The sequence below is a fragment of the Rattus rattus genome, chromosome 12 (genome assembly GCF_011064425.1).
Source record: "Rattus rattus isolate New Zealand chromosome 12, Rrattus_CSIRO_v1, whole genome shotgun sequence".
Lineage (NCBI taxonomy): Eukaryota > Metazoa > Chordata > Mammalia > Rodentia > Muridae > Rattus > Rattus rattus.
The window spans coordinates 2258863-2283378 of NC_046165.1; the positions used below are offsets into that span (position 1 = coordinate 2258863).

Genomic DNA, 24516 nt, shown 5'->3' on the forward strand with positions numbered 1-24516 from the left:
CACATACAAATACACATGTATACAATACATATGCACTCACACCACACAGATACACATTCACACTCACATACACACACACACACACTCTGACATAACCTCAGTGGAAGCTGCTAATTCTAGCACATCAGTCTTTCTCAACTGCCTCGAGAGACAGTGGTTATTCTGTGAGACTTAAGAATTAATAAGAATAAGGTAACATGAAAAAAAGAACTACAGTTCTAAAATTTGTATTTTATTATAAATGAAACACAAATGAATCAAAATTCAATATTTTTGTATGTGGCAACTAGCTAGCCCTGGAGATAATGGTAATTTCCTTTGTCTGTTCTCATCTGAGCACACATCGTAGCGGCACAGCATGAGAAACGGAGAAGGCTCTCAGCAGAAGCAGCTTACTGGCATGGGGTGCAAAGCATCAGGTTTTAATGGAATACTGGGACTTGGTGCTTATGCTTTAAATTAAGCTCTGGGCTTTTGTCACTGTTTTCTGTTTTGCTTGCTTAGGTGTTTTATTTTTTATAATTATTTTATTTATTCTTCTCTCATATATTACATCAGTTTCCCCTCCCTCCACTCCTCCCAGCCCCCTCATCTACCCTCTCCCTGAGATCCATTCCTGTTGCCCTTTATAAAAGAGCAGGCCTTCCAGGAATATCAACCGAGCATGGCCTAACAAATTACAATAAGGCTAAGCACAGCACTCATATCAAGGCTGGCCGAGGCAACACAGTAGGGGAAAAGGGTCCAAGGAGCAGACGACAGAGTCAGAGACACCCCGCTCCCACTGTACTGTCTCACTACACGTGTATATAGCCCAGGCCGGCCATGAATTCTCAGCTGTCTGCCTGCCTCAGCCTTCTGAGTGCTAGGAGTCCAAGCCATGCACTACCAGGCCCAGCGGCATGAAGGTTTTTAAACAACCAGGTAAAGGGAGTGGTATTTGATTGTGAGAGCCAACATCATCTCGGACAATATCCTTTTGTGGACCTCCTTCTACCCTAGTGGCAATAACGTTAAGTCAATAATGACACACCTTGAGCCAAGAGAGCTAGGGCTTTTAGAAAGCATATCCTGTTGAGTTAATTTGGTTTCTGTTCACTAAGAATTAAAAAACAGAACACTGTGCTCTCTCTCTGTCGCTGGACATACCATGTATAAGAGTTGAAGGTAAGGGAAAGGAGTACGTTCTTAGATAAGGTCCAGTCGCTAACAAAGGCCAGTGTCATCTCATTACTTCTGCTTTTTTGTCATTTTAGACATAATGTCCTTAAAAGCTTAATTTTAGAATGAATGTGGGACTGGCCGGGAAGAATCCCCAGCCGCATAGAAATGTGATAATTAATGCTACTTCATTTAATCCAATGAAATCTTCAACTTAGCACTTTCACTTGAAAATCATTCCTACTGAATTCTAAACTTAAGGGTTAAATACAAATACATCAATGAAAATCAATTCTAACTGGAAGAGTTACTTTAAAACAGCATTAAAATTAGCATTACAAATAAAAACACAAGATAATTCTCAAAATGACCTTTCTACATTGATTTTTAGAATTTCAAGCTTTAACTCAGCAAATTCTCTTGTCTGAGAGAGGCACAGCCAGGACAACCCCTAGTGTGAAAGGTTTAAGAAGCACGTCTGCCTCTAACAACTGGAATCTGCATGAAATGTCTGAGTCAAATAAATCAGAAATGCTAATAAGAAAAAAAGAGCATATATGCTCAAATAAGATTAAAAGAGATGGAGCTAGAGAGATGGCTCAGCAGTTAAGAGCACCAGCTGTTCTTTCAGAGGACCGGGGTTCAATTCCCAGCACCCACATGGCAGCTCACAACTGTCTGTTATTCCAGTTCCAGGGGAACCCACACCCTCACACAGACATACATGTATGTAAAACACCAATGCATATAAAATAAACATAAATTAATTATTAAAAGAAAAAGAAAAAAGATTGGGAGATATAATTATATTTGACTCTTCTAGCCAAAGACAAGAGTTTTAAACAAATTAAGGACAATTTAAACGAATTGTCTTTATAGTTGAAACATGCCCCATGTTCTATATGGACTGTACCATTTGTTTCCAGATTATCTCATAGAGTTTAGCACAAGAATCAGAAACCATGTTGTTATATTTTAAGATTTAACATAAATATCCACATACAGTACTCACCTCTTCCTTCACCAACAACCCCCTGAGCTCACTATGACTTACGAAATGAGAGGCTTTGTAGTGCACATGATGAGAAGCGGTCTTTTCAGAGACGCTTCACCTCAGGCCATGAATACAACCGGCCCACCACCTATTTGCAGCCCGTGTTTAGTAAGAGCTGCAAACGTGGATTTCTGATCTCTAGCAACCCCTGAGACAATCCTGCTATGACGCTGGCCTCTAGGGCCACAAGGAGAAACACTGGAAGTCTACAGAGTCACATGTGGCTGAACCATAATGTTTGGTAGGTTAGATGGAAATCAGTTCATATTATGGCAGTCATTCTCAATCTGTGGGCCATGACCACTGTGGGTGCTGCATATCAGATACTTATGATTCATAACACTAGCAAAATTACAGTTATGAAGTAGCAATGAAATAATTGTATGGTTAGGGATCATCAAACACGAGGAACTGTATTAAAAGGTTGAAGCATTAGGAAGGCCAAGACCCAGCGTCTTGTGGTGTCCAGCTTACAGTGAGTATGTCTAGGGGTACAACCCATCCTAAGGTGATGAACCTCCATAGTGTTGAAGAAGCAAAGAGGAAACCCAGAGCGAGAGAGCATTAGCAACAATCAATATCAGACAAAAGAGTAGCCAGCATGCAAACAACGATACCACTTGATAACATACAAACCCAGCCAACGTCATCAGACAAGTTCAAATACAACCACAACGACTACCACTGCTTGGTGAGTGTACCAAGTGTACCAAGAATGCACACCTACTAGCACTCGGGTTCTAACAGAGACCACGCCTCCTCCTCCCAGTCCCAAATGTTTAGCAAACAGAACTGCAACCCACCACAATGGCACTGGAAGTCAGCCAATTTCTAAGAATATACCCAGGTGGAGAGGAAAATAATCATCATGCCAACAATGTTCCCACAGCTCGCGGTGACCTGGTCCCTCTGCATTGTTTCCACGGCACTCACCAACGGGACCAGATATCCTCAAAAGAGCGTCTGCAATGGTACACTCTGTGGAACATACTTGATATTCAGGAAGTTATATGCCAAATAAGAATTTTGCCCTTTTGCATACAAAAAAGGGAAGAGGGCCTCTTCGTTGTGAGCTACGAATTTTCAAAGCAAAGAAAAACAACAGTCTTTTGAATCCAAACCCGTCTTTTTGTGATGGGAGGAAAGTTCTTTTGTAGGCTGAAGGCCTTTTAACTCGTAACCTTAAGTCTCCAATAATTTTTAACATTCATTGAAATTACTATGTTGAAATCACTAGGACAGATAAAGAGAAAGCAGAGACTGATAAAAACAAAGGCTCTTCAGTTCATCAATGAAAGGTTAAAACAGCAACAATTTTAACGTAACAATAGTATGCCAGGGAAAGAATTTTTTTTTAACTTCTGTAGTATTCTAGAAATCTGAAGGATAATATCTACCTCATTAAAAAGGCAAAAAAAATCTTCAGGAAAGTTAACCATGAGCGGTGTTTTTAAGCTGGAAAAGGCAGGGAGAGGCTCGGTGCAGTGAGGAAAGTGTGGGGAGCATGTGACAGCAGAGAGGCCGCCTACCTGGCAGCACTGAGTGGTCAGGGTCAGTAGAGGAGCAGCATTGTTGGCAAAAGGAAATGAAGAAGATAAGATTATCAAAACAGCTCGGGGAGACAGGAAAGAAAGGCGGGTCCTTCTTCACTCTCCTCTCCAATACGAATAGCCAAGTGGAGGGATAGTTTTATCTTGATCCAGAGAAAAATTTGATCCCTCACAGTGATTTCTTTTCTGAATTAAAATCACGCACCTATGCTGTGAAGCCGTGAAGAGTGGGGCTTACACCTGACTCATTTTCATAGCCTCCAATGCCTTGGGCAGAAATGCCAAGCAAGTATCTGGGATGACCACACTGGCCATCTCGTTTAACTTTCCTGAGTGTCACACACGCATCTCTACCCAGAGTCACCAACTTCTAAAAAGGCTATGGCATGTATTCTAGGGCTTGGCAGGCCACTCATCTCTGCTGTTCCAAGACAAAAGCAGCCATAGACAAATACATAAATGAGTGGGCATGGGTAGGCTTTAATAAAACTTTATCGATAAAAAGCAGGATATGGGGTTGGGGATTTAGCTCAGGGGTAGAGCGCTTGCCTAGCAAGCGCAAGGCCCTGGGTTCGGTCCCCAGCTCCGGGAAAAAAAAAAAAAAGCAGGATATATTTGTTCCACAGACATCAGCTTTCCAACACTTTACACAAATGTAAACATAAAAGACTACACTCTATGAAAACGCAAGATCAACAAGCGCTCTAAACCATTAACCCATTTCTCCAGCTTGCAAATCATGTTTTATTGCAAAATTTTCATGAAAATTCCAGAGAGAGAGAGAGAGAAAGAGAGAGAGAGAGAGAGAAGGGGTATACACAAGGACAACTCGGGTACACAACATCATACCTTATAATCTATACCTTTATATACTTCCACCTGACTTTTCTTGACAGATGTTACCCTGTGGCTTCGTTTTTAATCCAGAAAGGAAGCAAGTTACAATAGACAATTCTAGACTCTATTCTGCAATCTATAGAACTGCTCCAATTTAAATTTAGAGAGCTTTGAGTTTCATCTAGAAAGTGATAAATATAAACAATGCTCCGTAGAACAAAGTACAAGTTACAAAGTGTGGACAAAAAGAAATCTAATATATTAGAATAAGTAAGATAATCTAAGCCCGAGGTAGCACACACCTTCAATCCAATCACTTAGGAGGCAGAGGCAGGCAGATCTCTGTGAGTTCAAGGCCAGTCTGGACTGAAGAATGAGTGCCAAGACAGCCAGTACTACACAGAGAAACACTATCTTAAAAGAAAAGAAAGGAAGGAAGGAAGGAAGGAAGGGAAGAAGGAAGGAGGGAAGGAAGGAAAAAAAGATAATTTAATATCTGACATAATTGATCCAATAACTACGAAAATTCTAACATTAATCAAAATCATATTTAGTTCCTAAAACTTAGGTTTCAGTGTCATCTTGAACATAATTATATCTAAAAATTTTATATATATAATTATTTTATTATAATGTATATATAGTATCTGTAAATATATAATATATAAAATAATTATATATAATTAGTTTGATACAAATATAGGTTAATCTGCCTAGCTAGGATGATGCCATGAGGGCAACATTTAAATCATTTAAAAGTACTTTTCCCAAAATAAAACCAAAAGGATCTGATCGTGTCACTGTTTAGAATAAAAATGGGGAAAAATCTGGCCTCATTTCCTATGCTCACAGTAAAAAATGAGTACCCATAGCAAGTCAACAAACAACCTGGCTTATTCACATAAATATTTATTTTTATGTTTTAATTACATGTATGCATGTGTCTGTGGAGTATGTGTACCTGAGTGCAAATGCCCACAGAAGCTAGAAGTGGGAGCTGTGCTGTAGACTTAGAGTGCTGCTAGTTACCATATCTGGGTCTTCTGCACCAGCAGTGTATACTCAACCACCAAGCCTTCTCTCCAGCTCCATGTTTACACTTTAAAGTCAGATCAAATAATGGATCAAATCAAATGGATCCGAATGGTAACTTTAATTCTTCTCTATTCTGATAATCACTCATCAAGACCTGGATTACAGAATGAAAACATTCACTTTTAACAATCACCAAAAAGTCAGTAAATCAATTAGAATTCTATAATTCAGGAGTCTAACGTGAACAACTCGTGTCTGGATGCTGCTTTCTGGAATAAGACAATCATTTCTGGCTTATTACAGACTTACCAAACACTTTGCAAACTCTTTGTTTTCTGACAGGAATCCATAACCTGGGTGTACCTTTGGAATGAAAACAAAAGGTTCTCTTAGCTTTGTTACATTCTAAGTCTGTCTAAGCCACAAGGTATCCACTGTTGAAGGTGACTTCCTCTCTGACTAGCTCATTTCACTTTTCTGCGAGAGAGTCAAATTCTTCCTTTGCTCTGTCAGCAGGTCACAATGGCATCTATGTGACTCTGTCAACAGAAACTCACCTGACTTTTCCTGAGGCTGGCCAACAAATTTAAAGAACTTCCCAAGGGCTAGGGGGCCAAAGAGCTGCCATCTACAACCTCTGGCAAAACAGATGAAAACCTCAGGAGCAGCTGCACTCAAGCCGGGCTGTCAGGGTGTGGTGGTGCCTGCCCTTAGTCCTAGCACTCCACAAACAGGCCCCCAGCAGACTGCTGTGACTCGGAGGCCAGCCTGGTCTACATAGTGATTTCCAGACCAACCAGGGTTATGTAGAGAGACTCTGCCTAAATAAATAAATCAAGCAAGCAAGCAAGCAAGCAAGCAAACAAACAAACAAGCCAGCCCAAGCTCTAAATCCCACAGTATACCTTATTTCTAATATCAAACGGTGTTCAAAAGCTCCCCAGAGCCTGTCAAACTGCTCCCAGATGAACATCTGGTTTAACTTGTTCTTTGTATCATCTATTTTTTCCCTTCTGGTAACTCTCCTTTCCCTCCTCCCTCCACATTTGTCCATCCACAATTAGTTGGTGTTATCTTCCCCATAAACCAGTGTACAGTCCTAATCAAGGCATTTTTCACTTTACCACACAGCCGACCATAAGCCACACCAACATCAGTCAGTGTTGGAGCAATCTAAGGTAAAATACTTCTGCTAAAAGGAGAGCCAGGTTCCTGAAGGAGCCAGATTGGAACCTGAAACAGCTACAAATCTGATGTTTGAACCCGAGCCAAGTGTCAGGGACATGGAACAGAATAATCTAACCACTGCACAATAGGAAAAGACTCACTGCACCATTTCATCTAAATAGAAAATTCCACTGGAGACTTCTGACAAGCGAGGGTTAAAACAGTACAAGTTTTACTTCTGTTAAGTGCTAATGTGCTATAAGAATCCACAATATGGAATCATAGAACAGAAGTTTTATTTAAACACATCTTTCTAAAGAAATGAGCAGAGCGCTAAGGCATTCCTGGCTAGGGCCAGATAGCACTGCCTTTAACATTAAGTGGAAAGTTAGTTCTCTGATTAAAAGCAACAAGCGAAAATTACTATACCTGATGTCAGAAACTAATTCTTCCTTGGATTCGACACCATCCAACCCAAATTGGGGGTGGGGAAAGGATTTATCAATCTAAGTTGTTAGCATTTTGCTGACACTAACAGACTGAGATAATTAGCAAATAGACATTTTATTTCTAGCAGTGAAACTGAGTGTGCACAATTTCTAAATGACTAAATGGGAATTTAAACAGTCTTTTCAGAACCTGATTATAATACAGAAGTTTGGGGGCTTTGTTTTTTGTTTCTAATGCTCTTATTCTACTGAAAGGGTTAATACTCAAAACTAATTGGGATTTCTTTCTTCCTGGCAAATGTGGAACTGAACCGAGGCTGCTCCCTGGTGTGAGAGCTGAACCCAGCAGACACCTGCAGCATCAGCCACCAACACTGCCAGATGCTGCAAAGCCTTTGATTTCCAGTAGCAAATCCGACCACATTTAACTCATGTGACACACACAAACTGACTGCAACAGCATTTTCAATCATTCTTCCTTATTTTTTTCTAATACAAACTCTAGCTTTCTGCTCACTGCATATGAAACAGCTGCAGTAGATAGGTTCATTCAGACTCACAGCTTGGGCCCCGGTTTTCCTAATGGCCTCCATGATGGCATCCATGTTGAGGTAGCTTTTACTGGTGGGAGCTGGGCCAACACAGACAGCCTCATCCGCCATTTTCACGTGAACCTAAAGAGAAAAATCTCTGTATTACAGATGCTCTGTAAAAAGAATTATAATCACCCATCAACAGATGCAAAACTGCAAGTCGGGTTGTCTCACAGTTACCCATAGAATCAAATTTCTTTTCAAATATTAACTAAAAACAATAATGCAACAAAAAAGGTCCGGGGTCTGCATCACTCATGACTTCATTTATTACACATGCCTAACCAAACAATTTCTATAACACACCTGTATCCCCTCTCCAGTTCATCCATGCATAAATACGATACCAAAAAGTATCTCACTACATGGAACCAGACTGGCCCAATGTTTTAATAACAGGCGCATTCATGCCCAGTTCTGAGCAAGCTCCCCAGGAAGTGGGGATAATTAGAGGGACTGAATGGATGGATGCAATGAGTCCCTGCACAGCATCAGGTCGGCACCAGGCTCAAATTAAAGCCCAGGACTAAAGAGTTCAATATCATAACACATGAACCAGAAAATTCTGAGAAACACTTAAATACTCTCACATTAGAGCCTTGTCCATTTTACACTTCGTCTTTGAAAAAAGGGAAGAAGATGTGTATAGTAAATGCTCAACCTATTTAAATGCATCAAATTCAGGCATGTGCTGTCTATTTTTAAGACAACTTACATAACTGTGTTTTGTTCTATGTGTTTTTGCGTAAAAGGAAGTTAGGTGGGCATTCAATAGTGAAAAGAATAAACTGTTGAATTTCAAAAGGAATCTACCCTTTTGAAAATAGTCATAGTAGGCTTTTGAAGTGGTATCTCCTAATGATTTTATAGCTTAAGAAACTCACAGTCAGATTAATTATTTTGAAAGGCAGATACATAAAAGTGGGCATAAACATACACCTGATGAAGTATGATCCACTTCCCCACTGAGAAAATCTACAGTAGAAAAATTTCAATGTTTCTAAGTTATAACCTTTAGTTTTGAACTAATTTTTAAAAACCACTTTTTGAAATAAGATCTAGAGATTAACAAAGTAGACTTTTAGAAAAAATCTGAATTACTTTTATTAATTCATAGAAAAATTTCCAATTAAGTAATAAAGCCATTGCATATTAAAAGGTAAATAATAAACAACTCAAGGAAGTTACAGATCAATATTTTAATATGAGATATTCAAATACTTACACTCCTTTAATGAGGCAAGCTCCCAGCCTCGATTAAGGCTTTTAAACACACTGTCTTTCTAAGCAGGCTCTCTCCCTTTGCTCAGCTCTGCCTGGCTTATTCCCAGCTCCACGTTTCTCTGTTGCTTTAAGACACCTCAGACTCTGGTATTATCAATTTGTTGTTGTAATTAAAGCTGTGGGTTTTGAAAACTTAATGAACCTGTTGCAATGCATGCTCCAGGTAAGCATAGCTGTGAGAATTAAATGCACACTTACTTTATATAATTTATTTCTGACAGGATGTGCTGAACTTTTCCTGGGCACGTCACATTTGGATGACCTTCCTTTAATCTGAACTTTCACAATGTTGGCAATGAATCAACTCCACCTAAGAATTTCATTTGAACGTCTTTACCATCTATGTTATTATGATGTGTGTATTTCCTTCACCAGTCCTGATGATATACAAGAGAAAGACTATGCTTTAAATTCTTTTTAAATTTTCCTAACAATGCTATGTGCTAAAATATTCAGGATGATTATTTATTTAATAACTTGTATTATTAAATGGTAAAACTATTGTCTTTAAAGAAAAAAAGAAAACCACCACAATAGTAAGTCATTGTCTTTGAAGATAAAGTTGAGCTACACCCAAAGGACACCTTCTCAAATAATGGATCTGGCAATGCCACATGTGTGGTGAGAAAAATTAAAAGATACACAAATGCCCAAAATCTCTTCAATGAACACACACAGAAAAGGGGAAAGAAGACTCTGGTGGCACTGGAACTCCAGACTCTAGTCCTGCCTTCAGAGCTTCCATGTGCTGCGCACCTAACTTTCCTGTGGTTCTTTAGTTGCCACAGTAGACACGCTTCTCCGCACCTCACAACCCCAGGTAAAGCTTCTCCGCACCTCACAACCCCAGGTAAAGCTTCTCCGCACCTCACAACCCCAGGCAACGTGCCAAGGACAAGCTCAGAGTCCAACACAGTGCTGCTGCTGACTCACATTGCTCTAATAAATACTCTGATGCCTTATGCATCCCAACAAGGTTGAAACTGCAGTGGACTTGACAGAGAAGGGCTGTACACACCTTCTAAAAGGATTGCTTTTCTGTCTTCAGAAATAAGTTACTTCTCTGTCTCCTTCACTACAGAGGATGGGGAGATAGATAGATAGAGAGACAGACAGACAGACAGACAGACAGACAGATCGATCCCAACAAACTCACAGTCTAGCTAAGCTTAGGGCCAGAGTTGATGGAGTATGTGCCTCGGGGCAGAGGTGGAGACCAATTAGAATCCCCTTACCTTATTTGCCACAGAGACAGTAACAGAGTGAAGCAGAAAGGCTAGCTTTTAAAACTTCTGAAACTGGGGGGGTTGGGGATTTAGCTCAGTGGTAGAGCGCTTGCCTAGCAAACACAAGGCCCTGGGTTCGGTCCCCAGCTCCGGGAAAAAAAAAAAGAAAAAAAAAAAACTATAAAAAACTTCTGAAACTGGGGCCAGGCATGACAGCACATGCCTTTAATCTCAATACTAAGAGGCAGAGAAAGGCAGATGTCTGCAAGTTTGAGGCCAACATGTCTACACAGTGAATTTCCCAGTAAGACCTTATTCCAAAAGCTCTTGAAACCCCATTTGAGCTACCAGGTGAACATTGTTGTTATTGCTGTACACAGTGTGGGAGGCACTTTCTTTGGTTTACTTTTATTTTTTAACTTTGTAGAAGCACCTGTACAATTCTGAAGAGACTTTGCTTACCAAAGTCTTTATGCTTGAAATATTTCACCATCCCAAAAAAAAAAAAAAAACAGATTTTAAGTAATTTAATTTAAAAAAAGAAAAATATAGCAATCACAAACTTTAAACTGAGGCAAATTAATCCAATGATTAATTTTAAAAAAGCAATGTGTTTGTAGTAAGACTGCTCCATACCCAAAAAATCAAGTGTTTTTCAAAAGAGACTGCTAGTTTCTTTCATGCACAAACAGTTTTATATTTTTATTTTATTGTTTTTAATTCTTTGTAGAAGAGTTGCTTGGATCAGCCTATTTTTCCTAAATAAGGAACTTCAAGGGTGTTATTTTTTTTTAAAGAGTCATCTTTCCATTGTCTTTTTTTAAAATAAAATTATGCTTGTCGAGAGTTCTTGAGTTCAAGAGCCAGCACCACTCATGCAAAAATCTAATTACTTAACTGTGTGGATAAAGACATGTGCTTCAGTAGGAAAATGCCTGAACATATAAATATAAATATTGCAAACTAGAGCTTATGCCGACTTACATTCTATTAAGAGGAACATTCCCACAGCAAATATAATTGAGCACCTCAACTTCAATCTAATGGAGAAAATACATTTTCAATTTAAAATTTTTTATTAGTGGGGTTTTTGTTTGTTTGTTCATTCTCTGTTTCTGAGACAATGTCTCATGTATCCGAGGCTGGCCTCAAACCCATAATGCTGGTAAAAATGACCCTGGATTTCTGATCCTCCTGGCTCTGGTTTCTGAGTTCTAGGATTACAGTTCTGTGCCTCGGCGCCTGGTATTTTATGATCCTGGGGATTAAATTCAGATATCATGTCACAGTGATGGTGAGCTGACCAGCACAGTGTGGAGCAGTAACCATGCCACAGCCTGGTTCTGCCATCTCCCCTGACAAACAGCTTAGGACTTAGCTGGTATTTGTGCACTACCAGTGTACTTGCTGCACTCAGCCACAAGAGGGCATCAGACACCCTGGGCCATCTTTCTACCCCTTAGTTTATCTGTGTGTGAGTCTGTGCCAGTGTCTGTGTGTATGTCTGTGTGTGTGTGTGTGTGTGTGTGTGTGTGTGTGTGTGTGTGTGTGTGTGTTTTAAGGCAGGGTCTCTCTGTGTAACAGCCCTGGAACTCACTTTGTAGAACAGGATGGCCTCAAACTCACAGAGGATCACCTGCCTCTGTCTCCCAAGTGCTGGGATTACGCCACCACATCTGGAAGTTTATTACTTGTTAATGAACTCACTCATACTTCTGAATTCAACTCAGATTTTCAAGATATGAACAGAATATAGCCAGACTCTTTGCCAAAATGTAACACTCAGGAGGCAAAGGCAGGCAGATCTCCATCAATTCAAGGCCAGCCTGGTCTACACAGTGAGTTTCAGGCTAGCCGGAGGTACATAGAGAAACCCTATCTCAAATAAATTAAATAAGTAAACATAAATAACAAATAAAACCTACATTCAATTCCCTTTGTGTTGTTTCCATGACACTCACCAAAAGGACCAGATAATCTGAAAAGATCATTTCAAATGCTAATTCTCATGAGAAAATATTTAATGTTATGAAATTTACATGCCAAATAAGAATCTTCCCCTGATGTGCACACACAAAAAATGAAGAGGGCCCCTTAATCATAAGCCACAATTTTTCATATGTAATGAAAACAGATAGCAATATGAAATTATCAAAAAAACAAATTATTTAATGTATAATTTTGATATGTGAAAATATAATTAATTGAGAAGAAAAACTACAACTGTTCCTCCGTTTATAATGGGTTGCATACCAGTGATCCCACTGTAAATAGATTATACCATTAGCCGAAAGTGTATTAAAGGGCTAATGAAATAGTTCAGTAAGTTAAGACATATCCAATCCACAGGACCCACAAGGTGAACAGAGAAGACTGACCCCCAAAGCTGTATCCTGACCTCCATCCATACAATGGCACACACATCCACATTTAAAGGACTAAAGATGTAGCTCAGTTTATAGAGTGCCTGCACCAAACACTGGGTTAGAGCCCCAGCACCACATAAACTGGGCACAGTGTAAATATGTGTATAGTGTATAACCACAGTACTTGAAAGGTAGAGACAGGCAGGAGCATCAGAAGTTTAAGGTCCTCCTGTGTCACACAGTGATTCCAAGGCCAATCTGAGATAAATGCAACTATGTCCCAAAAACAGACACAGAAAAGGAAGTGTGCTAAGTCCACCTGTCAGCTTTCCGTTCCTGTAAACGACACTAAACGACACGAGCCCACTTCTAAGAGGAAAGGTTGCCTGAGGCTCACTGGGAGGAGCGGTCTACAATCACACAGTGGAGAGTATATGTGAAGGTTACTGATCCCTCTGCCTGTTCAGAAAAGAGCAGAGGAAGGAGAGAGGAAGGAAGGAAGGAAGGAAGGAAGGAAGGGAGGAAGGAGAGGAAGGAGAGCAAGAAAGGAAGGAAGGAAAGAAAGAAGGAAGGAAGGAAGGAAGGAAGGAGAGGAAGGAAGGAAGGAAGGAGAGGAAGGAAGGAAGGAAGGAGAGGAAGGAGAGCAAGGAAGGAAGGGAGGAAGGGAAGGAGGAAGGAAGGAAGGAAGGAAGGAGAGGAAGGAAGGAGGGGGAGGAAGGAAGGAGAGGAAGGAAGGGAGGAAGGAGAGGAAGGAAGGAAGGAAGGAAGGAGGAGGAAGGAAGGAAGGAGAGGAAGGAAGGAAGGAAGGAAGGAAGGAAGGAAGGAAGGAAGGAAGGAGAAGGAAGGAAGGGAGGAAGGGAAAAGGAGAGGAAGGAAGGAGGAGGAAGGAAAGGGGAGGGGAGGAGGAGAAGGAAGGAAGGAAGGAAGGAAGGAAGGAAGGAAGGAAGGAAGGAAGGAAGGGGAAGTGAAGGAGGAAGAGGGAGGGAAGGGGAGAGGGAGGGAAGGAGGAAGAGGGAGGGAGGAGAGGAAGGAAGGAAGGAAGGAGGGAAGGAAGGAAGGAAGGAAGGAAGGAAGGAAGGAAGGAAGGAAGGAAGAAAGGAAGGGAAGGAAGGAGGAAGGAAGGAAGGAAGGAAGGAAGGAAGGGAAGGAAGGAGAAAGGAAGGGGAGAGGAAGGAAGGAAGGAGAGGAAGGAGAGGAAGGAAAGAAAGGAGATGAAGGAGGGGCTAGGGCTCATGATCCCCTTAAGCACAGGTCACCTCCTAAAGCTTCTACTGCCTTAGAACAGTTCAGGCCAGGGACTAAGCACTTCTCAGCATGTCATCTGAGGAACATTTCCAAACCAAACCTCAGCAACTAGCCTAGAGGACACCCTACCTTAAATTCTCTGTAAACTATACTGTAGTGTGCTGGCTGTTTCCCTCCTGATTTCAGTTCCTGCTACTATCCAGCATCAAAAAAAAAAAAGTTCGTATTATATACAGCTAGTCTGGGAAAATATCCACACTCCAAACTTGAATGAGGGTCTCTACAAAGATGTGACACTTTACAAAACTGTAAAATCAAGATTTTAGGACAGCTATGAGAAGTCAGGAGACATCTATACAGGAAACCTTACAGAGTGGGTGGTTTCTGCCATTTTGAAACCAAATCTCCTCCCCGCTCAGAAAGCACTGAGCGAGCCGCATCAGTACAGCCTCGGGATCTACAACACTTAATTAGAACAGTTCATGAAAGACACTGGCCTAGATTTAATTATAAAGGCTCCTTTACTCAATATCTAGTATCCATTTGGGGAATACAGCATCGACTGAGAATTATTCTATGACTGACTCACAGAATCAACTCAACATGCAGTTGTCAACAGAATAAACCACTTCACAACACCGTTTCTTGCTTTCAGACCGCGTGCATGCTCTCTAGCAGACACGCACACCTGCCCCACGTCCTCCAGAAGACTTCCTCAGCATGGGCTCCAACTCAGAGAAAGCCTCACACGCAACTCCAACATGACCATCCTGGATAACTTTGCTGCTCCAACCAGGCAGCCACCATGATGGCTGCCTAAAAGCGGCACAGACAGGCAGAAAGGCAGCTAGGTGAGTGACTGGAGGTCGAGGGAGTCGAATTAACATCTAGACATCTGAGTGCCACTGGCATACTCACTCACACTCAGAAAGCTTGTAAGTGGTCGCATTACAGGTTTATTTCCAAATTCAGAGCCTGTACAAATAGATCTTTGAAATTAAGCAAAAACACAATGGTGTGATGGGCATTCTCCGGTCTTCACAGGCAATGAATGCACCACAATGCAGCAGGAAAGAGGACTGCACAGAGTCCACACCTCAAAGCTCCTGTTTCAAGTGCACAGCAGTGAAGACCGTCCAAAGACGATGTGGACAGCATCTTCACCTCATGAAGCCACAAGGAGAAAGCCACACGACACGCAGGGGAAACCACACAAGGACACACGGTGCTGACCCACTGTGAGCAGCTTCTTGGGAAGCAGGAAACACCAAATGCAAGGGGCAGGTCCCTCATGAGTCTGGGACAAGATGGCCACCAGCTAACAACAGGCTAGGGTGGAGCTGCCTGTTCTTTGCTTCAGCTCCTACAGCTTTTGAAGTCGAGATCAGAAGCAGCATCTGTGATTGGCCTGCTGCACGTGTCTACACATGATCTTAAGATGCAGACATGGATCCAGAACGCACAACGCCAGCTGGGGCCACTGGGAAATCGCTAGTCAGGAGAACTGAGTGTTGTTTTGTTAACTGTCTCGGGGGTTTATGGGAAGAAGCAGGTGAAGAGAGAGAATGAGAGAAAACCCAGGAAAGAGGAAAGCAGAGCCACAGACCGTAATTCCAGATCACATGACAGACTAAGAAGCCACCCCACAATCAGCAACAAATAAAATAGTCCAGAAGAAATTAACTTTACCAGTCTGACAGAATCTTTCAAATGTTTTAATTTTTCATGACTGAAACTACAAACTTTTTGTAGTTTCTATACATCTATATATACATCTACAGATCACCATATAAACTTTTCCTTTGCTATGTTAGCATGATTGAGACATTGCTAGATTTCCCGACATCTAAACATCCATTCCCCATTCGTTTTCTACTGGCTGTTGTCACCGCTGCTAACCCATCGTCAGAAACCACAGTTTTTAACACCATTCTAGACAGCACACATCAGCTGTTTTTAAGCATTCGGAGCCCCTGTGTCCTGTAACTCAAAGCTCCCATCTCTTGCTTCCCTCCACCACTGTGATGACATCAGGCGGTCACAACCTTCTAGCCGCAGAATTCTTAACCCAGGCAGTTTCTGTCACGCTGCTGACCATATAAGCTGCTATGATGTGATGGTGGCTCAGAGCAGAAAGGTACTCCAAGCCACCAACCCTTAGGATACGGACTTGGTCATTAATAAGCGATGAAAAACCAAAGCACGAGTAGTGACCATAATCAACTGCTCTATAGTTGATTATAGTTTCTGATATACAAATATCAGAAACCTGGGAGCTCTGATTCTGAATTTGAAATCGTCCCAAGGCATCCAAGCACAGGTGTCAGAAGGACAACTGAGGATGTTGTAACTGGATAGTGGAGTCCTTGCTTTATGTGTGCAAGGCCCCAGGTCTGGTCCTCAGCACAAAAAAGACAGGAGAGACAGAAAAGAAAGGAAGAGATTTGCTTTCTCTCATAAACCCAGCACAATAATTACATCTACCTTCCTCTACCACTGGAACACAAGCACCATGAGAATAGAGAACAGGCTGTTCCAGGTCACTCTTCTTCCACTGATGTTTCCTCACTCACACTGTAAACTGCACTGACTTACAAAACAAACCCTCATGGTGCAGTGGTAACGCACCTTTAATCCCAGCACTAGGAAGGCAGTGGCAGGCAAATGACCCTGGGTTAGAGTTCGAGGCCTGCCTGGTCCACAGAGGGAGTTCCAGCACAGCCAGGGCTACACAGAGAAACCTTGTCTCAGAAAAGCAAAATAGATAGAAAGATAGATAGATGATAGATAGATGATAGATAGATAGATAGATAGATAGATAGATAGATAGATAGATAGATAGATGGATGATGGATGGATGATGGATGGATGGATGGATGGATGGATGGATGGATGGATGGATGGATGAAGGGCTTTTCACACACTTCGTATTGAAAGCAGTGTGCTAGAGAGGACAGAAGGCCACTACTCAAGGGCAACAAAGAACCTGAAACAGCACTGCAGTCTACCAAATGGTAGTCCTCGCAGCTCTGGAAGCAACGGTTCCAGTCTGAAACCAGTGGTCCCATTGCATAAGTCTGTGCGTTTCTAGTACCCTGCAGATATCAAGTAATAACAGGGCACTGGATTTCAGCTGTTAGCCCCATCGCATCAATAAATGCCTTAAGGCATTAGCAAAGCAAGCCTTTGGGTGCGGCTGTGAACTAGATGTGAGTGACACCATACCATGGACTGAATAAAAAGAGAAGAGGCCATCTGAGAACTGACATGCCTCTGCCTCAGCTTCCTAGTTGATACCACAGAACAAGTTATTCCCATTGCCATGCTACCCCCTCTGTGTGAACTACATCTGTCAGAACTGTGAGACAATAAGTAGCTTTGGGCCAGGAATTTGGCCATAGGAATGAGAAAGGAAATCAATACAGCACATAAGCAATAATGCTGGCACAGCTCACTGCCATATACACAGTGCCTTGTAAACTCTAGAACGTAAGAGTGAGGCTAAGCTGTGTCTTCTAATATTTGATTACTTTTAACCAATAGGCAGGACTTCCAGTCCCCCTTAAATACAAGCTTAGAGAAAAATAAGGCCATGATTAGGTCTTATTTCACATCACGAGGTAAGATAACAGTAGAATACACTCATTCCTTTGAAGCTGTCATTCAAATCACTATGTGTATATATTGCTGGAGACCAAGCTCGGGGTGGGTTAGTCACAAAGGGCAAACACTTGACCAGTGAGCTGCAGTCCAGCCCTAACTTCTGATCTGTGACGTGATTGTCGAAATCTGCCCTTTATAATAATGGGAGAGTATGTGCCAGGACCTTCTTAATTTTTGCTAGTAAGAATTTTTGCTGCAAAAGCCAAGTTGTTAAATGTTGGTACAGTAAACAGAAGACTAAAGCCTGCACCTGGCTGGGGCTAAGTGAACGTTGCTGTCCAAGTGAGAGAACAGCAACAGGAATAGCAACAGTGTCCTTCTTTATAGTAAAAACTTAAGACCAAAAGAGTAAAATGTTGTAAGTCTTGCATTGGGCTTTGTTTATTTAAAAGTTCTGGCGAGTTCAGGACATGCAGCATTTGGCAGGCATTGATACAGCGTTGGGTTCAAGTTCCATCACACACAGTAGGAGGAAAAGCAGTTGGAATGTTCCATTAAATGGCCAGTTACATGAACATACAAATGAATCTAATAGTTCATACATGAAGACATTAATGCCAAGACTTTTCTTCCGTCCAGATGCAATTTCTGCCCAACTCCTGGATAAAGTCACAGCCCCTCCTCACTGGAATGACTGGCTTACCCTGAACACCAGGGGGTTAAGCCATCAGTCAGCTAAGCAGCTTTGCTGGGTTGTGACAATTTTGCCTGCTGAGCCCACAGCTCCCAAGGGAGGGTGTTGGTTGCAAGTTTGACTCCTGTCACTGCTGACCACTATCACAAACTGCACGGATAACGGACTTCACTAACAGCCACCCACAGGCTAGCACTTCAAGCATCAGCCATAATGTTGCTTTAATTAAGTCAATAAATAAAGGTCACAGTTCCATACAAAGTTTTATTAAATTTGACAGTGTTTATAATTTTTAAAAACTGTGTTCATCTCTACAGTGCCAATATAAATTTGTCTACAGATAAAATACAGTTTGCTTATGGATTTATGCTGCATTTCAATTTATTTTCTAAAGGAATTCAATTTATCAGTTCCTTTTCCCCAAAAATATGTACATTTCTAGCATTTCTAATGGATGGCTTCATGGCAGACGGCTCTACGCATGCTGGGCCCAGAATGGGTCTACCTGGCATAAAGAGCCCACCCACGACACAGAGGAGGGTCCACCCTCTCTGATTCTAGAGCATTTGACGGTGGAAAGGTTAATGCTTTGATTCTTCTATAGCACCATGTATTCAATATTAGTTTCTCTCTGAAATGCTTGAATTATTTCTCATCCTGAAAAATAAAGACACATAAATTGCAGTTTTGAACCCAGATCACTTATGCAGAAGGAAATGAGTCAGAGTACTTATGATGAACATAAGAAAGGGCTAAGCAGACTCTTAAAGGAACATGAAGTCAGAGGTACACTCTGTTAAACGGATGGGAACTATTTAAAATGCAATTCACAGAACCAGCACAATTGACACAATTCTCTATTTTTATATGGACAAAGCAAATCGAGGCTATTTTGTTGAAAATAAGAGAGTGAAGGCTGAATTTAGCTTGAGTACATACTGAATTCGGCAATAATTGTATTTTTTAAATACACAACATGACAGGCACTACGGTAGATAATAATGAATCAGCATGGGAGCCATTTAATACACGTCTTGATTAACTCATTGCCTGTCCAGTTCGCACAGGCATGCTTACATGTCATAATCGTCATAGTTCCCATCATCCCCAGCACTAACACTCCAGCACCTTGATTAGTGCACAGCTCCCAGACGGGCTGTTGCTAATGCTAAATCATTCTCTCCAAGCCTCCTGCCACTGTTCTGCAGGGTCTCCAATTAAATATAATGTCCCTGATGAGCCATATTAATGTGAACAAATTCCTACCAGGGATCCTATCCTATTCCATTTTGCCCCAAAATGCAGAGGAAGTAATTTAGCTAAGCCAAGATAATCAAAACATTTAAAATTGAGAGAGTATAATGTTTCTGCAGAATAAGTTTTTCTAAAGACAAAAATAGCAGAAAAAATGTCTAAACATCTCAAATGCATTCTTTTCCTGATTAGTTCTTCAAGGAAAGGTCTAATGTTTCAAATTTGCATAAGTATATACAGTATATCTTGCTCTAAAAAGAATAGCTAAGTTTTATAAGAAAAGTGAACAACAGTGAGATTTTAAGCAAATATCCCATTCAAAAACCCTTTGATTTGCTGGGCCCAAAGGCCCTGACGGTAAGTTCCAGCTACTCAGGACAGTGAGGATAAAGGATCACTAAAGCCAAGGTGCTCAAGGCAACGCAGTGAAACCTCATTGCACACCCTGTTAACACCCCTCCCCAAAATAGTTAATAGCATTTTAATTACCTAATCACCAGAGTAAGTCTAATCAATGAGACCTCCAAATGCAGCATAAGAGCAGCTAGCTGCCCAGTGGCTCTCTGGTGGACTTTATATGCTAAGGAAATTCTTCACTGAAGGATGACAGTATCTGTTTAATACCAATAAAAATACTCAGAACAATCCTAGGTTCTCAAGGGTGGCCTAACTGTTAGGAAGTGCTATATCCTAAAGGCAACTTAAGAACGTGTTACTAGCCAGGCGTGGCGGTGTACTCAGGAGGCAGAAGCAGGCAGGTTTCTGTGAGTTCGAGGCCAGCCCAGTCTACAAAGCAAGTTCCAGGATAGCCAGGGTGATTATACAGAAAACCCTATCTAGAGAAAAAAAGACAAAGGAACAAAAAGAAAGTATTAACTTAAGAGGCTGGCAAGATGGTCCAGTAAGCAAAGACACTTAATACCAACTGTGGTGTCCAGAGTTTGATTCCTACACCCACAGGGTGGTGGGAGAAGGACTCCTGCAAATTACCCTCTAACCACACACCTGACAGGTGCACACAGCAGGCCTGGAGACATGGCTCCACTGTTAAAGAGCCAAGAGAGCGTTGGCTGCTCTTCCAGGGAACCTGAATTCAATTCCCAGAAACCACGAGGTGGTCCACAACTGTCTGTGTGACTCCAGTCCTAGGGGATCTAACACCCTCTTATGGCCTCTGTGAACAGCAAGCCCACACATGGTGGTCATGTATGGGCATGTTGTAGGCAAAACACTCACACACAGGCAGGCGGGCGGGCAGGCGGGCAGAGAGATAGAGAGATAGAGAGATAGAAAGTAAATAAGTAGATAAAGGATTTATGATGATATAATAAAGTAAATGTAAAAAGAGATGCTACTTAAACACAACACGTTAAGCCCGGTAACACAGAAGCCTGAAATCCTAACTGCTGGAGAAGCTGAGGCCAGAAGGCTTTGGTCGGCTGCAGATGAGTGCACGGTCACACTGGGAGACTGAACAAGACTCCTGTCTCAGACTGAAACAAACAAACAAGCAAACAAAAAAAAAAAAAAAAAAAAAAAAAAAAAAAAAAAAAAACCACTCTTCTCCAGCATGAAACAGTTGAAAATGCCTGAAAGTCATCTAAAGGAGGAAAACGCTCAAAACAATTACATTTCAATTGCACTAATCTTGGTAGGGATCTGAGGAAAAACTGGAGATGTGCTAACCAAGATATAAATATACTAATTCATGATGATATATATTTAAAGACATGAAATGAAGCTTTTCCAACAACCTCCTAAAATGCTAGTGTTTGCCTCGGGTCTCATACCACAGTGTACGGTGATGTAGTCCAGTTCCAGGTACCATCACCGCCCTCCAGCTTGTTCAGCTGGAGCCAACATACACTAATTACTTAAGCAACACGAAGTTCTCTTGTCCTCCATTCCTCCCCAGCCAGCAGGGAAATATTATCAAGGGTAGGCATAAAACATGATGACTACCTCACCTTACTGTTAGCCATCCCAGAATACACCACTCTATCTCATTACCAAGTCCTAAGGTGGAGACTCCGTACCCACCAGGAGTCACACTCCAAACAGCAGGCGTTTTGGGTGCGACAGAAGTCACCATAAATACTTTCCTAATGTTAGGGCCTTGTTTCCCACCTGTGAATACCAGACAGTGTTCAGTTAAATGATTGTACACAGCAATGAAATGGGAGAACAGCAAAGCCAGGGCCAAGAGTTGAAACACAGAATCATTTCTCCTCTTCTGAAATGAAGAGTCTAGACTTCTCAATTTAGCTTGACTAAAAATCTTTTTTTCTCAAAAATCAAGTTTCTAACTTTAGTAATTTAATAGAAAATACCTTAATTCCTTTACATGAAAAAACATTTTAGAGTTTTCACTTGAAATACGAGGAAGGATGGATGGTGGGCATCTGAGTGCATCTGGAGATGCAGCAGTCTCCAAAGTCACCATCTGCTCACCAAACCAAGGAAATACAGTCCACGCCTCTCGGGAACTGCCTAAAGTCGCAGTAAACAGGGACTCACTGTGCTGAGAAGTCTGTCCTGTACCTTATAAGTCAACATAATTATGATAAAACCTTCATTAGCAAGTCAAGGAATTCTCTCACATCAGCCCTCTTCCCAAGATCCAGTAGCCTTATTCCAGAGCTGTCTCCTCCCCTTCCTCTAACAGGAATGGCCCTAGCTTACCCCAACTGAGAATGTGCTTTCCCTGTCAAGTTTCCTGGGAAACCGCTAGGCCAGAGGTTCTCAACCTGTAGGTCGAGACCCCTATTGAAGTTGAATGACCTTTTCACAGGAGTCATCTAAAACCATCAAAAAAGACACAGATATTTACATTATGATTCATAATTGTAGCAAGATTACAGTTATAAAGTAGCAATGAAAATAGCCTTATGGTTAGAGATCACCGTGACTTGAGGTGACTCGACTGCATTAGAGAGGTTGAGAACCACTACTCCAGGCCATCCTTCCACATTTACACTTTGTTCAATTTCAAAACAAAAACACTATGTTTACTAGGGTTTAGAAAGCAAAACATACAAAGTAACTCAGAAATGATTAACATGAAATATTTAGCTTTCCTGTATAAAACCTGCATGTCCTCATGCAAGTCCTAAATTTTTAATTTTAATTTTCACATTAATTCAAATCACATCCTTTGTAGACTAGAAACTCAACTCAAAATTATTTTTGCCTTTATTATCCACCATTCTATAGTTCTTGTCTCTGGAACATTACTTAGCATGTCTAATGATGCTATGTGGTCATAGTCAAGACCACGTGAATAAGATTACCAAGCTCAAAAGATGCATGAAAAAGGTTCCCAGCCCTTCCACATGTGAGATTACAGCTCAAAAGCTTCATTTGCAAACAGAAAGGAAGCTCTCATCAAACTTTCCAGTGCCCTTATCTCCACTTCCCAATTTCTACAATTATAAAAATTAATTTCCTATTGTTTATAAGCTATCACATTTATGGTACTATGTTGCCATAGTCTGATTAGACCATGAGACCAAGAAAGAAAGCAAGACTCAAACATCTAAAGTCAGGAATGAATATGGAGATATGACTACCCACTCATAGAAATAAAATGTTAAAAAATAAATACTGCAAACAACGTCTTACCAATAAACCAGAAAACTTAAATGGCGTGGACAGATTCCTAGAAACACACGAATTCAGAATAACAACAGAGAATCCGCCAAAAATAAAAAACAAAAAGCAAAAAGTAAAAAAACCTACCCAAAAAGAAACCACATGCAGGCCTTACCAAACACTTTAATATTGCCAACACTTTGTAAATGTTTCCAGTTCCATTTACCTGATCATTATCAAAATAGAAAACTTTTCAATCCACAAGGCTAAGATATTCAATTAAATTTTTTTGGTAGTTGTTTTATTTTTGTTTTTCAAGACAGGGTTTCCCTGTATAGTCCTGGCTTTCCTGGAACTCACTCTCTAGACCAGGCTGACCTGGAACTCGGAGACGTGCAGGACTCCACCTTTCAAATGCTGAAATTAAATGAATGTGCCACCACACCCAGTCTGCTAAGACAGTCTGATACCAACCAAAGACAGGAAAACTACCAAGCAGTATCTTCCAAGTACAATCAGAAAACTCAGCTTGGTTACAGAACACAAACCGAACTAATGACAATTGCAGCAATATACATTTACCTACAGAAAATTTAAAATGGCACAGACATATCAGAGCAGATGCACCAAAGCGAGCACAGAGCTCGCAGTCTGAGGTTACAGGAGGAATGAGAGCAACCCAAGCAGGATCGTCTACAAACACAACACAACCCAATTAGACCCCCGGGTCCTGCACTAAGACCAGCTCCTCTTAGTGGATCATCGTGAACAGAAACTTCATGAGGATGAAAATAACTACTACTGAAATCATCAAATTTTTAAAAAGTTAGCAAAGGATCTAGGATCAATTTTTTCAAACCAAACTGTATATGCAAAACAAATTTAATTACTTTTTACTAAAAGATACTTCCAATACAGCCATCAAATAAATTATGTAGTTAACATCTATTTTCAGCAAACTAGTTTGTAATTCTTTCATCTAGATTTTTTAAACAGAAGTCACAGTAAGACAAAATAAGTAACAGTTTCAAATAGAACACCTTTTATTAAAATCACCATACTTTAAAGATCTTTCTACTAAATTAATTACTGAACTATTAGAAGTGATATAAGGGGGAAACAGTGCCTTAAGTATAGCGGCTCACATCTCGGTCCATGAAGCTCTAACGCTCTGCATTCTTTCCCCACGGGATCTCTCTGCACTCATTCACAGTTCGTTACTGTTAGAAAATGCCTGCTGTGTTAAAAAGGCTTTATGCTGCACCTTCCCCTGCTCAGATCCAATCAGCATCAGCCTCTCTCTCCTTTATCAAACTTCCGGGTGAACACATTTGGGGAGATCGGGCAATGCCAGCTTCCCGAGTGATGCTGGGGCTATGCTGGGGAGATGCCCACAGCAGGCACTGT

At 41.1% G+C, this 24516-nt stretch overlaps 1 protein-coding gene across 3 annotated transcripts in view; it reads right to left on the minus strand.

Annotated features, from left to right (window-relative positions):
* Pcca (propionyl-CoA carboxylase subunit alpha) overlaps window positions 1–24516 on the minus strand; it is a 304568-nt gene that overhangs the window by 252602 nt on the left and 27450 nt on the right. For 2 of the 3 annotated variants that reach the window (XM_032917891.1, XM_032917889.1), the window contains 2 exons: window positions 7814–7927; window positions 5947–6000 (listed from right to left, as the gene is read on the minus strand). The exons of the other annotated variant lie outside the window; for it this stretch is intronic. In XM_032917891.1, coding sequence (XP_032773782.1) covers window positions 5947–6000; window positions 7814–7927 — 168 coding nt within the window. The remainder of the gene's footprint in view (window positions 1–5946; window positions 6001–7813; window positions 7928–24516) is intronic. 3 annotated transcript variants of the gene reach the window in all.